We start from the raw sequence: 17,130 nt of genomic DNA on the forward strand, positions 1-17,130 counted from the left end.
CAATCTTCCCCGTGAATGATCTAAAGCTATCCATGTTGTCCAGCTGCTTTTGGCAAATCTGAAAGCACAGGCATTTAACTCCAATCATGAATTTCATATCTCAAGTCACTAATTAAGTATGCACACAATGCATGTCACGATGTACATAAAGGTTCACTTCAAATACCTTTTGATACAAGTCTTGTAAATACTCGAGCTTTGCTCCCTCCCTGTCACCCTCTTTCTGCATTAGGATTGGTTTGGTCTGAAGAATTGCTACTTCGCCCTGTAGGGAAAGCAATAATAATGAAATGTAATGAAAATGACATTGTGAAAATGCGTTTGAAATAAGAAAACGTCTTTTTATATTTTTCTTTAAAGCGAAAATTGTGTGTAAACAGTACCTGCTTCGTGAGTGCCTCGAGTTCCAATTTTTCCACAATTTTTTCCTCGTCGTTAACACTTTTCTCCTGAATACGAACATCCGTTTGAATTTGACCCATTTCTTGATGTAATGACGAAATGTCCAATTGCAGGTCATTTACAAGTCGTCTGGCTTCCTATAAAAGCCCAAAGTTATATTCACATTAACTTGCATTCATTTCTCCAACTTAACTAAATAAATTAAATATTCCACACTTTGATTTCCTTGTGAAGATCTGTGGGTTTAACCATTTTGCTATAATGCAGTGTCAACAATGTTCTTTCAAACTCTTTTTGTTTCAATTTCAATACATGAATTTTCTTAATAGCTTCAAGCACGTCCAATCTAACAATAAGGTAATTTTAGTCAAAAGCAGAATTTTCCACCTTTTGAATGCATGAAAATAAATAAGTAAAGTAAGCGTCATTATTTTTCGCCATACTTGTTCTTTTGCCGGAGTAAAGTGTCTCTAATCGTGCTTGCATTCATTTCTTCAATGGAAAGTCCTTCGTCGTGCTTTCCTGTGTCCTCAGTCGCCCCGTCGTCTCCCGACTTTCTTTCCCCCTTGTGAAAGTCAAGCACCATTGCTTGGTCAAGATCTTCCTCACTTTTCTCCTCGGAAATCACAACCTTGGTGGACATTTCTACCTCGGTCTTGACAAAGTTGTTCAGAACGTTCAATATTTTGCGTTTCGTTTGGAGGTGTTGCATTATCTCGTATTCTCGGTCGTGAGTGGAGACAAGAGCGTGGAGCAAAAGATTAAATTTGTTCACCAGCTTATATTTGTAACGCTCCGTTATTCGAGCCTCCAGTTGCAAACTGTGTTGGTGTGTTATTTAAGTTAGAGTGAATTGATACTATTTTCATTAATATTCATCAGAAACTCACTCGTCAAGAAGACTTTCCAGCCCCTTTGCAAGTTCATTAATGTCATAGTCAACGTCTGTCACTTGGAACAAAGCATCCCCATCATCCTCAACCATCGTCTCTTCACTGGGCTTCACTTCATCGAAATCCCAGTCGTCTTCATAGCTCGCAACTGGTTGAAGAGCGCTGGTTCGTTGTCGATCACTTTCTATTCAAGGCCGTCATAAAAAGTTGTGAAATTTTGTATCAAAAAGTTTAAAACTTGTAAAAAATTTAACCGACATTTATGAAACAAAATGAGTGAAAGTTGAATGCTTTCACTTACCCCGTTTTTCATTTGCAGAGTCTGCTGTGCCCCTGCGCCCGTCGGTCCCAGAAATTCGAACTTGCGACCCATGCTGACTTCCATCGTCAACAGCAGAAGTAGAACTGGCTCGTTTTGTGACCACTGTCTTTGATCCTGGTGGAGATTCAAGATCTGCATCTTCCGATTCTCGTGTAGCTTGAGCTATCGGAGCCAATGACTTCCTTGCGGCTGATATTACTTTGTCTACAAGCTTCTTTGGTGCAATAGTGCTTTTTCGCTTGGATATCGCTGTCGTTTGTGAAACGCTTGGTTGTTGGACTACACTTTCTTCGTCACTATCTCCCAGGAAAGCTTTCAGATCGTCGTCGTTTGCTAAAATAAAACAAATCGTATTTAACGATACTGTGATAACATCGTAAAATTGTTATATCGAAATTCTCCATCTTATGAAGGCAAACCATCGATATCGTAAAACAGCTCGACGGGTGCTTCGGTGTCCGTTTCTTCCATGGAAGAATCTTGTTCTGCCATGGCATCCTCATTACTCGCTTCCATTCGTTTCAACCACTGGTCTGGTGCTATGTATACAAACCCATTTTCCAGTATTTAAGTATATATCTTATCAATTTAGACCTTGAATGAGAATGGGGTGGAAAAAATTCTAGTACTTGATGGTTGAAATGATTGCCGGAGAGCTTCTAGATTAGGAATTGGTTTATCTGAAAACTCTTTAATCAAATTAGCAACCGACGTAGCGGCCATTGCCTGAAAAAAATTATTATATTTTTTGAGTAAGGGGATGTTCGTAAATTGAAACGAAATAAACTCCTAATTAGTCATACTTTCAACCAAACATATTGCCAACTTTAACTTTAACTTACCCAAAGTTTTCGATGTTCTGCGGCTTCTGCCAACTCCTGTTCATGCGTTTTCATTCTGGAAGGTCGATGTCGCCCCTCAGAAACATTTTCATCGTCATGACCTGGAGGAATAGACAAAATAAGAAATTGATAAAAGGACCCAAATAATCGGGTGTGCTGTGCTGTGCGTGAGGTACCGGTCTCATCCGGTTTAAAAACATGGGATGATCTAGGTTGCTGCTGCTCATCAGTGTTGTCAACTTTTGACGGATGAGGTTGTTCGTCCATCTTAATAGTTTTACCCAAGGTCCTGAATTTTACTTAGTTACGTGTCTACATAAGGTTAGCTCAATTGATGGTAAATTTTGTGACCGAGAGCTTGGGACGAGTTTGGGATTATTGTGGGGAAAAAATTTGTTGTTACGTGAAGTTAAGGTAATTTTATAAAGTAGTGATGATGATTTCTGGTGGTGGTGGTGGGGAAAATTGATGATTTTTTAACACATTTCTTGAGCACGTTGTCGTCTATCGTTTTTAATATAAAAAGACAATGGGGAGAAATTGCGCAAATTCAAGTTGTCCAAACAGAAAAGGAAAGCCTTCTCATAAATTTCTCAAGAGCTTAATTAAATGGGGAAAATCGGCAAAAACATACACATTTCGAGTTGGGTCGCTCGGATGTGGAAAATGATTTGCTCCTATTTCACCGTTTTTTACTCTTCCTATCCCAAACTCCTTCCATAGTCCTTGATTTTTCGTGCCCAAGTCTGATACGAAGGCGACAATAATAATAATAATCAGTCCAATATCAAACAATGCTTTAATTGCTTCTGTTATGTGCTGGCCTGTCGTCTTGTTTTCTAAATCGTAGTAGAGGATCTGCTTCCAGGAAGAAAATAAGCCTCTTGCAGTGATAACTGGAACACAGTCTCGTCCCCCATACACTTTGTCTGCGGATTTGTCATACACGAAACGCTTATTGATGCCCACTTCATCTAAGGCTAGGACGCAAACTCGCTCCCTTTCTGACTTTTCCAAAAACTTAGCTCTCATAACATCCATGACTGGAGTCATAATTTTCCCAGGTATAATTGAGACCTCTTGCAACCATCTTTTTAATGTTGAGATGAACGGGAACGGATAGTTGCACTTGTTATTCTGTTATTCTGTTGTTATTCTCTGTATCTGGACACGTAAACTCCGTATGGTTTTGTTTTTGGACTCAAGGGCCGTTTTACATTCTTGAATCTCCGATTTTAGTCTGGCAATTTCAATATGAAGCTGCAGTTCTAGTAATTAACATCAAATATGTATTATGTAAATTAGAGTTCGAAAAATAATTTATAGTGGTAATAAATACCATTATTTGAGGTGACATCGCTATTTATTGCGACGTTCGCCACGGTTTGTTGAATTTCTGTGCCACCCATTTCTATTCGATCCAATTCAATACATATGGGTGCGCCCATGTCAATCCGCATACGATCCGTATCAGGCAGTTGTGTCTCACCTTTAATGCATCGAAATTATAAGTAATTTTATTATAATAAATAATAAATTTTTCAAAAAAAAAAATAAAACGCCCAAAAATATAGAGAATGAAATGATGACACCAACTTCCACCACTGCTGCCAATCTCTCCACCCATGATGACCAACATTGCCCGATATCCACATGCCCAGGAGCTAGCAACACAGACCAATGGATACTATGCGACCACTGCCAGAAATGGTATCACACAGCATGTGTCGCCGTGGTCATCATACCGGAGGAGGAATGGCTTTGTCCAACTTGCGTCATATCCGTCACATCTTCACAATCTCAAGTCACTCCATCATCCCTCAACACAACGACTACCACCAAGAAAAAGCACATAATCGCCACAACACAATATTGGCTGAAATCCAACCTCGTTGAAGATCCTCTCGGCCTAATTCCAAAATCCGAAATAGTCGCACGTTACGCCCATCATATTCAAACATCGGGAGAAGGAAGAGTTGTCGATGCCACCGTGGGAAAGTATATTCTTCAACTCTTCCCCAGCACAAAATTTTCTCGTCCCCCGACTCGAGGCGCAGCCAACGCATACATTGGAATCAGATGGAAGGATCAACCACCACTACTCCCACATGCTCCAAGAAATTGGGGTGCTGAGTTATCGCAACTGAAGAATACAGTACCCACGCTGAGAAGAGTCCCAAAAGGTGCAAGGATGGAAGTAGCTAAAGCCCTTGCAAAAATAATAGAGGAAGTGACCACCACAAACTCGGAGGAATTATGGTTCAAACTTTTCTCGTTTCCATACGCAGTCGTCCCTGTTCCCACCAAATCTGACAAAGTTAAAAATTTAACAACATGGGTGAAATCAAGAGTTCTGCAGTGGTCAATAACCCAAATTGTAACACCCTCGAGACCACGACCACAATTCGCCAAACCCTCACGTCCTCAAGAAACTATTGCAAAGAAGGTGGAAGCAAAATTGGCAGACGGCGATGTACGGGGTGCAATTCGTTTATTGACCTATGATGACACAATTGCCCCAAATAATCAAGAAACCTTGGATGCCCTCATCACTAAGCATCCCCCACATCCAGAGCCAACTTATTTCCCGAACGCACCGGACAAGGCAGAAGTTTTGGCCCCTGTTGATCCCAAAGAAGTCCTCATCGCAATCTCTAGTTTCGCTCCAGGATCGGCAGGAGGACTTGACTCTCTTCGCCCTCAGATTTTGAAGGACCTCGTCATCTCAGAGAATGGAGAACCTGCGACCAATTTACTAAACGCGATGCTAAAATTTTTAGATCTTGTTCTCAGGGGAGACGTGCCAAAATCTATTTGCCCAATCTTCTTCGGGGCTTCCATGACCGCACTTAGAAAGAAAACTGGGGGCATTCGTTCTGTCGCTGTCGGCAATACATAGCGTCGTCTCATCTCGAAAATTGCCGTCGCCCGTATGTCATCTACTCTGGTCGAGATTTTCTCCCCTCATCAACTAGGAGTGGGGATTAAAGGAGGCGCTGAAGCTGCAGCCCACGCAGCACGTATTTACTGGAATTACTCACATGATAGCCCCAAGGCTTTTTTAAAATTGGACTTCCGTAATGCTTTCAATGAAATCCGACGAGACACACTTCTCCAAATCATTCGAGAAAAATTCCCAAATTTCTACCGTTTCGTGAGCCAGGCCTACTCCTCCCCCTCGGAAATTTTCTTCGCGGGAACACCCATCTCCTCCCTTTGTGGGGTTCAACAAGGTGATCCACTCGGACCAGCTCTCTACGCTCTCGTGATCCAACCAATTGTGTACTTGATTGACACAGAGCTGAATATGTGGTACTTAGATGACTCAACCATTGCTGATTCGCCGGAGAAAGTCTTAATGGCAATGCAAACCATCACACGTATGGGGACAGAAGTCGGTCTGCACCTTAACACTACAAAATGTGAAGTGGGAATTCTGGGTGTAGTCGACGACCAAACTCGTGACGAAATTTTTGAGCTATTTCGTTCAACAGCTCCGGGGATACAAAAGATCTCTCCTGAAAGTGCTATGCTGTTAGGTGTCCCACTCACCGATGAAGCCATTCCTACAATACTAGGAGCCAAAACCGAGGAAATGGAAAAAATTAGCACGCGGCTACTCAAACTCTCCTCCCACTCAGCCTTTTTCCTTCTCCGTGCCTCCATCTCAACACCTCGTCTAATATACTTTCTCCGCTGTGCACCGACATGGAGAAGATTTGACGCCCTTACTCTTTATGATGCCAAATTAAAAAATGCTATGGAGGGAATCATCAACTGTTCCCTTTCCCCTCAATCCTGGTTACAGTCCTCTCTACCCGTCAACAAAGGTGGTCTTGGGGTCAGACACGCTATAGATGTGGCGATTCCGTGCTTTCTAGCGTCTATCTATAGCTCCCTGCCTCTTGCGGAACGCCTACTTCCACCACATTTACATGGCATCGATACCGCCATCCAAGAAGGAGAGGAACGCTGGAAATCACTTGGTTCATCGCCACTTCCTCCACTCGAGATACGAGGTATCCAGGCAATATGGGAAATACCACAACAGGAAGGTGTAATCAATCACCTCACAACTAATGCGACTACATTAGAAGACAAAGCCCGCTATCACGCCATGTCACAACCCAATGTTGGAGCGTGGCTCAACGCTATCCCCTCTCCTCAACTCGGCACACATCTTCCTAATGAGACGTTTCGCATCGCCGCCGCTCTTCGACTAGGCTGTGACATCTGCCAGCCCCACAAATGTTCTTGTGGTGAACAAGTGTCCACGAAAGGCTATCATGGTCTCAGTTGCAAAAATAGTGCTGGACGTCACTCCCGTCATGCCGCAGCCAACGATGTCATCGCCAGAGCCCTCAGATCTGCAGGAGTCTCTATAATTAAAGAACCAGCCGGGTGTGCCCGTGAAGATGGGAAACGTCCAGATGGTCTCACACTTATTCCATGGGCAAGAGGAAAATCGGTAGTGTGGGACTTCACGTGTTCCGATACATTTGCACCATCGTACCTCCCACAAACTAGTATTCGCCCAGGAGTAGCAGCTGAGAAAGCAGAGGACCGGAAGAAGAAAAGATATGAACAACTTATGGACAGTTTCCTTTTTGTCCCAATAGCCATCGAAACAACAGGGATTTGGGGTAAAGATGGCTTGTCATTTATTAAAGAAATCGGGTCCAGAATCACAAACATCACAGAAGAGAAGAGGGCGACATCCTTTTTATTGCAGAGAATGAGTATCACTGTTCAAAGAGGGAATGTAGCATCCATTTTAGGATCCCTTCCAAAAGGACACAAACTGGAGGAGATATTTATGTTATAAAGAATTTCATTTATATATCTATTGTAGTTATGCTAATATTATGGATTACAATTATGTATTATGATAAAGTACATAAATAATCCAATTATAATACCAGTTGGACTGTTCCACAGATTCAGAGTTGGTATTGCAATTGACTTTAAGACTGGGGCACCTCCTTTAGCTTTTATTCCGGTGACCTGACCTGCTACATAATCATTTGAAGAGAAATGACGGCTGCAGACCCCGAAGTTGTCAATTTTAAGGGATGATGTTCCAATTGTTCTGGAAATCCAAGTGGTCCGGAGGAGAGCATGTTTCGCATTGGGAAATGCGTGGACTTTATGAGAAGGCTTTCCTTTTCTGTTTGGACAACTTGAAATTGCGCAATTTCTCCCCATTGTCTTTTTATATTAAAAACGATAGACGACAACGTGCTCAAGAAATGTGTTAAAAAATCATCAATTTTCCCCACCACCACCACCAGAAATCATCATCATTACTTTATAAAATTACCTTAACTTCACGTAACAACAAATTTTTTCCCCACAATAATCCCAAACTCGTCCCAAGCTCTCGGTCACAAAATTTACCATCAAATGAGCTAACCTTATGTAGACACGTAACTAAGTAAAATTCAGGACCTTGGTTTTACCATAAATTTGTCAACAGTAGCCAAGCCGGAATTGAAATGGGGGAATTTAAGTCAAAGGAGTTTATGAACTTTGACTTTTACAAAGTATTTATAAAGTTTGATTTCAATCTTTCTATCCATATCCAATATTTCAATATTTGATCTTTCATTTGAGGGTTCATTCATGTAGATGGATAAAGAAGCGTTGCTAAGATGGTCAACGGTACTGTAATACTTTATCACCAATATTATTTGACGAAATAATAAAATACTACGTAATTACTAGTGGTTCCAGTTGACGAAATGGATGTAAACACGATTGCTTGACAATTACTAAAATATTAGTATTAGCAGTGCCTTACTAAACACCTATTACACTTATGTACGCTGAGTAACTAAATGTCAAGCAATCGTGCGATATAAACGTCAAGCACAACAATAAACAATATTGCTATATATGCAAATCTCATCTGATACTCGCACTAATCCTAAGTGACCAGATATTAAAATGGCAAAGGATTCTCTAAAAACAACTGAAGGTATGCAGTTATGCAGAAAATTTTGACATTGCAATCTAACATAATGATTAATTGAAAACAATCAGGGGGCAAAACTTCTATTGGTCACCCTGCTCCTGTAGATCCATCAATATTCGCTACTACTGCGACAGCATCTGAAATTACTTGGAGAAAAAGTGGCGTAGCATCAATTACTGCGGAAGAACCGAAAATGAAGCCAAATGAAAATGAGAAGAAATTGTTGGCGGAGAAAGTCTACCGATGCTTCACCCCTTACATAATATTTGGCTACGCTTTCCTTCGATTTCCCCTCCAGGGCTCAGCAACGGCACAAGGATACATTTTCCATTACAATAAGAAATCAATTCCTGCCATCGGCTTCATAATTACCAGCACAATCGTTGCCGTAACTGCCGCCTTATTTTTTATGAACACAATTGGTTCAGCTTTAGATTATCCTCCAATTCATCCAAATCCACCCAACGACTCATCCAGAATAATCCGAACTGGAAATTACAGATTCGAAGAACTGTACATTTTACGAAGAAATATAATTCCATTAATAATGCTCATTTCTTCCCTGTGTCATGCAACAGTTGGAAGCTGGCAGTTTTTCAAGGTATTTATGTGCATACTCATTATCCTGCATTACAATCCTCCATATTTATATATATATATACTAAAAAATTAAATAAAACAAGTAAGATTAAGAAATACTGAACCATAGATGCGACATTTCGCAGCCAGCTATTTCACATTTTGGACCGAGTAAGTTAATAATTTTAAATATTTTTATGTGCATACATATTTTCAAACTTGATTTATTGTGTAAAAAATTATTTTGAAACACTAGAATTGTGGAAATTATTAACATCGACGTGGCTGAAGGGGTGAAGCGTTACATGACCATTGTTCTTTCCTGTTATGGTGGATTTCTTGTAATTTTCTTTGTCGTCTGCGCCATGGGTTTTGCTCCGGTGGCGTCAGGAGGTCAGATAGGCTTGAATGGAGATCAGAGGTCAGGGTATTAAAAACTACAATTGATTTTATGTATAGGACCAGCCATTCTCGGAATGCTTTGTGTTCGCTGCTTTTACCCCAGAATTCACACCCATTCAAACTTTTGGGTTTTGCGAGGTTTTGGAGGATTTCTATTTTTTTACATTTTAATCTGCTCCAAAACTTTCATTCTCTTGTTTGTGCTCATCTGTCGCCTTCTGCGAAATTCATTTGCCGTATGGAATACTCGATTGCAAAGAGTCCTTCTAAAAGGTGGGTCGAACGAAACTAAAAATTGTAATCCTGCGTATCTCTCGCTCACTCTAATTTTTCGTCATAAAGGCGAAGACAAGTTTCGAAGTTCGGAAAAGATTGTGGACCGAACCGAATTTTCTCTTTTGTTTAAAGATCACGTCTGCATACTGGATCTTCTGGAAGGGGCTGATGCTCTTTTCGCCAATATTATTGAGTCATATTATGCTTCACAGGTAGCAAAATTATCTGATCGCGTGCATTACAACAAAATGAACCTTACCACGATTTATCGACAGATTTGTAGCATAATCTTCGAGGTGTACTACTTTTACAGGAGCCAAGGGTCAGAAGAATTTCAAGGTTAAGAATAAGTAATACTGAAATTTTCTATGCTCCGAATATAAAATTTTCATAGTTGTGTCGATATTCAGGAGCACGACGATTGGACGGATTAATAATTACTTTGTACTTGATACATTCTCTTGCCATTTTGGTCGTTGTGTCCCTTGCCGCAGCAGAAGTGGGAGAAGTGGTAAATGAGCAATTGATTTACATTTTTTAACCAGGGAGGAGTGTAATGTAATTAATGGAATTACTTATCTATGTGAAGGCAATGGACGGCTTGGCAGTTTTGAGACAACGAGGAATGATGGGCTCAATGAGTGATGACGAGTTATACTTTGTAATGCCCTGGCTACACTACTGTCGTAAATTTTTTCAGAGTTAACTCTAGAGTTTAACGCTGAAAAAAAAACTCCAGCTACATTGCATTTTGTACCGTTGTAATTTTCAGGGTACCAAATCTCAGAGTTATTTCTCAGAGGTGGGACTTTTAAAAATTTACCATCTAAAAAATAATAATTGTGTTTAAAATAAAAGTTCGCGATCCCCAAATCCGTATTAATGCGAGGTTCTCTTCTTGCGAAAAATGATTTGCCTTTTTACCAACGACTTCCATAATTATTTGCGACTCCATTGATTTAAATGTTCTCATAAATTAAATGAAGACGAAGAATTAATGTTTAGAAAAATAAGTAGACTCTCGTCAGTAAATAAGAAATCCCTAATAAAATTTCAATGTTTAACACTGAAGTAGCACATTGGTGTAGCTGGAGTTCGTTGTAAAACTCTGAACTCTAGAGTTTTACTAGTGAAATTTTACTAGTAAAACTCTAGAGTAAACTCTGAATTGGTTGCAAGTTACACATGTAGCTGGCCTTATGCATTTTCCCATATTACCAGTAAACTCTAGAATATTACGACAGTAGTGTAGCCAGGGCATAAGAGTTCGGCAGATATATGCACATTTATTCAATGTTTCCTTGCCAAGAAGGCATGTGGGCATCCAAGAAAAATGCAATGTCTTTGTTCGTAAATAATTTCAGATAATGAGCATGTACACAAGTTATACGGGTCATTTCGAAACAGCATTGAGTGGTGGAGGCATGAAATTAAAACAAATATTTTGCCACTTATGTACTTTACAAATAATTTTATCATTTTAAAATTGTAGGCTATTTTTCGCTGGATAAAGGATTTTTAGTAACTGTGAGTATATCTACTTCGGGTCCAAATACCATCAAAATCTCTGGATTTTACAACTCAATCTTTATGCACGCATGTCTTTCTTATTTAGATTGTGGGAACCGTGTTCTCATATTTTATAATCCTGCTTCAATTTTCGCCTTCACTTATAATCACAAAGTCTATCGATCCGCGAGTGGGTGCCTACAACACGTCCATTTTGATTCGTCAAGTAGAGGAAACCCAAGAGCTCTTCTCAAAACTGAAAGTGGGCTATTGAAGGATCAGTCAAACTGAGATGTCTATTAAACCGAGTTTCGAACGATTTATGATGATAAAGGTCATAATTTTAAACAAACTAATATTATATGTAGTACAGTGAGAATTGATCATTTGTAAAATCTTTCAATAAAGTTTAATGCTGCTTATAAATCAAGATGCATGTACGTGAACTCGAGTACATTTTCATATTATTTTCATATTTAAGTATGCACTGCCAATGCGTGCATGCAAAATCCTTAATACAGGAGCATTCCATGTTTGCAACGAGTTTCGAATCCAGCCCTAATTCAAGATAGAACGATTTAATTAACTGAGTGAAGTATATGCACATAAATATTAATCATTATTATCTTTACTGTTTCAAAAAGTGTGGCGTACAATAGCAAAAAATTAACTTAACATTAAACATTTTCAGAATTATGCAGTGACAACAATTGTAAAGCTAAACCACTAAATATTCCGTGTTTGTTGTACAGAATTAAGCGGCTAGTTTTAACCGTCAATTTGCTATTTCATTCACAGCTTTCAACACTCACACATATATACAAGTCTCTTACGCAAAAATCTTATCTTACTTATTTACAATACAAACGAGCACAACAAAAGGTAATTGGTATCTTGGAATCTGCATTTATCATTTTAATTTTCAAGCATTTCCGCTGAGGCGCTGGCAGCGCCAGCTCCTCCAGTGCTTGCTCCAGCACCCCCACCGGGTGCGTCAGCATCTTCATCGTTGTAAATGTTTTCCGCCATTTGCCAAACCTAGAAGTAATAAACCATACATAAATAACTCGCACAAACGTGATCTTTGAGAATTCAGAGTACTGCGACATAAAGAAACAATAATGATGAATCATCATTGATGATAATAGATACGCACCTGCATTATGTTGTCTTCAGAGACGGAACAAATAACCCAGGGTTCATTTGGATTCCACGAAAAGTCAGATATCTTTGCAGTGTGACCTCCATGAATGAAAAGTAGTTCTGGAGGCCCATCTTCAGAATCCTCAGGACTTTGTTCTTTTCGTAATAAAAACAAAAATTATTCTAAAGTTGGAATAATTAATGGTTGGTATCATTTACCTTCTCCAATTTTAGACAAATCCCACACATGAAGTCTCCTATCGGTTCCGGACGAAGCCAAAATAGTTTCGTTATGAGGTGACCACTGAACTTGAAAAATTTCGTCTTTGTGCGACTCAAACGAGTGCAATTTTAATTTCAAATTTCGAAGATCCCACAAAGCTACAGTTTTATCTAAAAAAAATAGCACATAAATTATGACCAAGCTTCCTTCCAAACGGTGGATGATGTGAAATAGATATGGTGAACTATTTGGTAATTTGGGGTTGATACCTGCACTTCCTGTTGCCAAAATGAACTCAGAATACGGATTGAAAGAGAGACAATTGACTTCAGCTGTATGTGCGTCCACAGTGTGACTTGGTTTGCTGGTATTATTTGACCGAGTGTCCCACACCATCAATTTCTGATTATGAAAAGTAGATATTCATTAAATAGGTATTCTAATTGCTATGCAATTGTATATATTACAAGAAAGTAATAAGGTTAGCAAACCTGATCATCAGCAACAGATCCAAAAAGACTTTCATGAAGCAAGTGCCAAGCTACATCTTCAACAACAGCGGTGTGACCAGTAAAAATGGTCTTTGCCTCAATAATACGATCCCGCCCTTGTTGTGTTGGAGTCATATTAATATCCCATAAGCAAATGGTGTGGTCATCAGAAGCCGACAATAAATGTCCATTCAAATTTGGATTCCAAGATAATCCATATCTATAAATCAATCATAATCATAATAGTCATTATTTTTTACTCTAAAGAAATGTGTAACTCCAACTCAATTAAGCACAAGTATACATTGTTAATTTTGTTTTTGTTTACCCTTCCTTTTGATGTCCACGAAGTCGAATGTCTGGATGACATTCGCCGCTTGGGTCTGGTTTTGAAGGGTGTTTAGTATAGTCAAAGACTAATACATCCGACGAAGGAGTTTTGGTTGCAATTACGCAAGGATTTTGCGGCATGTATCGAGCCCTATTTACCTCTCCTATACATCATTAATGAAGACAGTTTGGTAAATATTGTTATAATTAATTAATGTTATTATGAAAGCGTATTTAATTGTTCTACCTTCATGATTGATTTTAATTTCAATCTCAATCTTCCCAGATACGGACCCAAATCCTCCAAAATCACCCTTTTCACTTTCATAATGAGTAGCATCATACGTTGCATCTTCATTAATAATAATGTTATGTAAATATAGCAATCCCACATGTCTTCAATAAACTGAGAACCGTACCTTCGTTGGGTAGCTGCACGGATGCAATCAACAAATGGTTTTGTTCGTCCGAAGTGTGAGTTCCCAGAATTAATCGGTGAATAGAATAGTCTTTTCCCTCCGGCCTATCAAATATTCGAATAGATTATTATATAGATATATTAACAACAATGAGGTTTAGTTGTTACCAACCTCACAACGTCCGGAAGCCACTGAGCGGTCAGAGAGGGCCACTCCAGGGCATGGGTCATCACTAAATCGTACAGAAAAGGAGTGTTCTTCTTCCAGATTTTGTACTCTTCATTTATCACACGCTCCTCCACCGCCTCGTCATAGACCGGAGCCCCACCTACAGCAATCCCTTCCATTAACCATTTGCTATTAAATTACTTGCAAAACATTTGAAACAAACTTAACTTAACGAATAGAGCTATTATTTCTATTAGAGAATAATACTTTGGAGAAGACTTACCCGCACTCATTTTGTCTTCCAGCTTGAAGCCGTCTCTTTCTCGAACGAATAAGTTAAGATAAGTGCCTTGCTACAATTAGCAACTTGGTTTAAAAACACCGAGATTCGGCGGATAGGAGTTAATTGCGCCTATCCGACCTCACAACAAGGGAAATGACAACTGAGTACGAAGACCGAGAGAGAAGAGAGGCGGCATTGGTGCGAGGACGCGGGGCTTTTCGTTGAATTGGGTTGCCCTCCACCAGAATGCGGTTTGGTACTCGCTGTCCACACTCTCACCGACTCGCTCTGCCCCGGCCTCGATTTCTCAACAATATTCTCAACAAAAATGCCTTTTATTCTACTTGTTAATGCAAATCAATTAAACAATGCTGAAAATATTTGGGTATAAATGAGGATTTCTGTCGTAGGGTGATGTTGTCATCCCAAAAGGCAGCCCAACAAGCCGTGACAGCCATCGGAGACGACAGGGGGAGGAGCAGCCGGCTTCTTCTTTTTATGTTTCTTGGCCTTTTTTCGCTTTTCTGTCTCCTCGTCGTCGTCGTCCTCCTCACTTTCCTCTGCCTTCGCTGGTGGAGGTGGAGGTGGGGGCGGCGGAGTTGTGGGTGTGGGTGTCGTGGTCGTCAATCGGATTTCTGCTGATGCTGCCAACTGTTCCGCGTGTTGTTTGCGGAAACCCTATGAAGGAGTTGTGAATTGAAATTTTCAATTTGAAAAGTGTGTACACAATTTAGTCCATAGTTAAATCAAGAATTGCTTGGATTTTTGTGTACTTCTATGATTTCTAGCCGTTTCTTTTCCGCCGCATCAGCTTCGTCCTGTGCCTGCTTCTTTTTTATGTCTTCTTCAGTAGGAGGGGGTGGAGTTGGTGGTAAAGCGGTGGTCGCCGTCTCCTCATCGTCTCGAGGAAAGCGAGAATCGCTTTCACTTTCACCATTGAAAAATAGTAAATCCGGTACAGGGATGTTTCCTGATAGCTCTGAATCACGGGCAAATCGGCGAAATTGTTTTGTTGGAACAATCTAAACATAAATTGCAGGGGAATATTTTTATAATAATTTGTTTGTGCACTTTCACCGTGCTATCTCACTCACTACATAAATTACTTATTCAGTCATTTTGTCTTCACGACTCACTCAAAAATAAAAGTTGTTTTCAGAAGGATTTTAAAACTATGATTCCTTTAAATGACATACCTTATCTAGCACGACTCCAATTAAGAGCACAGCAAGAAAACTGATATTTCCCATTATTATTGATAAGTAAGAGAGAGTTGTAAGTAGATATATATAGTCTACGAATTCTGTGCAGCTAACGTATGTACTACCATAATTATAGGTCGCTCTCGACATTCATTGATGTTGTGTATCTTCAAATTGTTCTGATTGTTTTAAAAAGTGTCTATTGTATCGCTTTAGTTGTCTTCAACATTATTCATTAATATCATGGCATCAAGTTCTAATCAAAATATACAACGAATCTCAAGTTGCCTCATACTTATAAGGAACATTTTATCGAAAATCTTACTTTCCTTCGACTCGTTGTATGCTGATATGATAAACTGCATGTATACATAACAATATTATATGTGCATATGCTCGAATGCAATCATTTGTTATTGTTGAATCCGAATTATGATGAATTCACAGAACAAATTTTCTCCAAGTCCTTTATTTTAAAGAAGTGGAAAGTGAAGGCACCGCAACGCAATCAATGTACATAAATAATCCATTTATAGCCAATTAAAACTAACTCAACTACGGTGTGTGGAAATTTACAACGTGGAGAATAAGAATCATATCAGAATTCGCTAGTTAGTCATGGTCATCCTAAGAGTCCGCCCAGCAGGCCTCCCACCAACCCTCCCCCTTGGCGATGGGCTGGCGGTAGGGGTGGCGGTGCCGCCGGAGCTTCATCCTCGTCCGAATCTGGTGTCGGCGTCTTCTTCTTTTTCTTCTTCTTCTTGGCCTTAGGTTTCTCCTCCTCGTCGTCGTCCTTCTTCCCTCCCACATCCGCGATGGGGGCAGCCAGCGAAGCCACCAGAGCGTCTGCCTTCGAATTTTCGTCAGTCTGGGGACGAAGGGTTTCATATTAATCACAAGAACGGGCAATAAATTGGTAAACATGGGCCTCTGATTGAAGTAATACCTGTCCAGTCAGTTGTTTTTCTGCCATTCCAGCCTTGAGTTTTTCTTGTAGCATTTTGAGTCTGTCTAAATTGGGTCCACCTGCCGCAGGGTCTGCTGGTGGAGCATCGGCTGCTGGTGGGGCATCTATTAAATTTAGACGCCAATATATATCAGAAATATATATCAGAAATATTATATGTAGGACTTGTCTTGTTTTGTTATTACCATCACGAGCAAATCGGCCAAGTGCTGGCTCCCTATTTTGCGATTCGTGCTATAAATTACAAATTATCAATATACAGAGCTTAAGGTAATTTGTATTAATTTATGTAATTGAGGACACGTAGGCAATATTAAAATATTTGGAAATGTGCAAATATTGTGAGTACTCACGGTGTAGTAGGAATATGCGGATAAGGCGTTGGTCACCAGAAGCAGCCAAGGCAAAGTGATCCTCATCTTGGGAATAGGCATACTTCAGAACGCTCATGTCATTTGACATGAGCAATATGACCTGGTACGGATACATATTGATTGACACGAAGAAAAGTAACAACTTTTCTGTTTTATTACAAGTGTGTCATTGTTCTGATAAACAATGCCTTCAGAGTGGGTCAGTAGATGCATAACGTTCTAGGCAACGACAAGCACAAAGTTTCTAATGGAGCATGAAATCTGTTGACATTATTAACGGAAGTGTACTTTGTTTGCTCCATTCATTTCTAAAAAACAATTAGAATTGTTG

The 17,130-nt window shown here is 39.8% G+C and overlaps 4 protein-coding genes across 7 annotated transcripts; 1 reads left to right on the forward strand and 3 right to left on the reverse strand.

Moving 5' to 3' along the window:
• Positions 1 to 1,588: 1,588 nt before the first annotated feature.
• On the reverse strand, positions 1,589 to 7,654 carry LOC118434842. The gene is made up of 5 exons (XM_035849226.1): positions 7,379 to 7,654; positions 3,799 to 3,948; positions 2,247 to 3,727; positions 2,037 to 2,156; positions 1,589 to 1,950 (listed from the first exon to the last, which is right to left on the reverse strand). Exons 3-5 carry the CDS (start codon positions 2,338 to 2,340, stop codon positions 1,589 to 1,591), a joined length of 576 nt encoding a protein of 191 aa, XP_035705119.1. The 5' UTR covers positions 2,341 to 3,727; positions 3,799 to 3,948; positions 7,379 to 7,654.
• Positions 7,655 to 8,812: 1,158 nt separating this feature from the next.
• On the forward strand, positions 8,813 to 11,335 carry LOC118434915. 3 transcript variants are annotated; one of them, XM_035849567.1, is made up of 7 exons: positions 8,813 to 9,034; positions 9,143 to 9,183; positions 9,269 to 9,902; positions 9,966 to 10,029; positions 10,101 to 10,201; positions 10,280 to 10,351; positions 11,055 to 11,335. In XM_035849567.1, the coding sequence occupies exons 3-7, from the start codon at positions 9,489 to 9,491 to the stop codon at positions 11,172 to 11,174; spliced, it is 771 nt and encodes a 256-aa protein (XP_035705460.1). In that variant the 5' UTR covers positions 8,813 to 9,034; positions 9,143 to 9,183; positions 9,269 to 9,488; the 3' UTR covers positions 11,175 to 11,335. The 3 variants fall into 3 exon arrangements, with proteins under 3 accessions (XP_035705460.1, XP_035705461.1, XP_035705459.1); XM_035849568.1 differs by having other exon boundaries at positions 9,269 to 9,687; positions 9,757 to 10,029; XM_035849566.1 differs by having other exon boundaries at positions 9,269 to 10,029.
• A 470-nt stretch (positions 11,336 to 11,805) lies between these two features.
• LOC110846515 (histone-binding protein RBBP4) lies at positions 11,806 to 14,446 on the reverse strand. Of its 2 annotated transcripts, none has more exons than XM_022093294.2 (10): positions 14,257 to 14,446; positions 13,977 to 14,133; positions 13,806 to 13,909; positions 13,634 to 13,738; positions 13,385 to 13,550; positions 13,057 to 13,276; positions 12,835 to 12,967; positions 12,562 to 12,735; positions 12,356 to 12,498; positions 11,806 to 12,237 (listed from the first exon to the last, which is right to left on the reverse strand). In XM_022093294.2, exons 1-10 carry the CDS (start codon positions 14,264 to 14,266, stop codon positions 12,115 to 12,117), a joined length of 1,335 nt encoding a protein of 444 aa, XP_021948986.1. In that variant the 5' UTR covers positions 14,267 to 14,446; the 3' UTR covers positions 11,806 to 12,114. The 2 variants fall into 2 exon arrangements, with proteins under 2 accessions (XP_021948986.1, XP_021948985.1); XM_022093293.2 differs by having other exon boundaries at positions 13,977 to 14,145.
• A 1,474-nt stretch (positions 14,447 to 15,920) lies between these two features.
• LOC110846516 lies at positions 15,921 to 16,906 on the reverse strand. Its single transcript, XM_022093295.2, has 4 exons — positions 16,779 to 16,906; positions 16,611 to 16,659; positions 16,405 to 16,529; positions 15,921 to 16,326 (listed from the first exon to the last, which is right to left on the reverse strand). Exons 1-4 carry the CDS (start codon positions 16,857 to 16,859, stop codon positions 16,081 to 16,083), a joined length of 501 nt encoding a protein of 166 aa, XP_021948987.1. The 5' UTR covers positions 16,860 to 16,906; the 3' UTR covers positions 15,921 to 16,080.
• Between the last annotated feature and the right edge of the window lie 224 nt (positions 16,907 to 17,130).

This window comes from Folsomia candida, unplaced genomic scaffold (genome assembly GCF_002217175.1).
Source record: "Folsomia candida strain VU population unplaced genomic scaffold, ASM221717v1 Fcan01_Sc003, whole genome shotgun sequence".
NCBI lineage: Eukaryota > Metazoa > Arthropoda > Collembola > Entomobryomorpha > Isotomidae > Folsomia > Folsomia candida.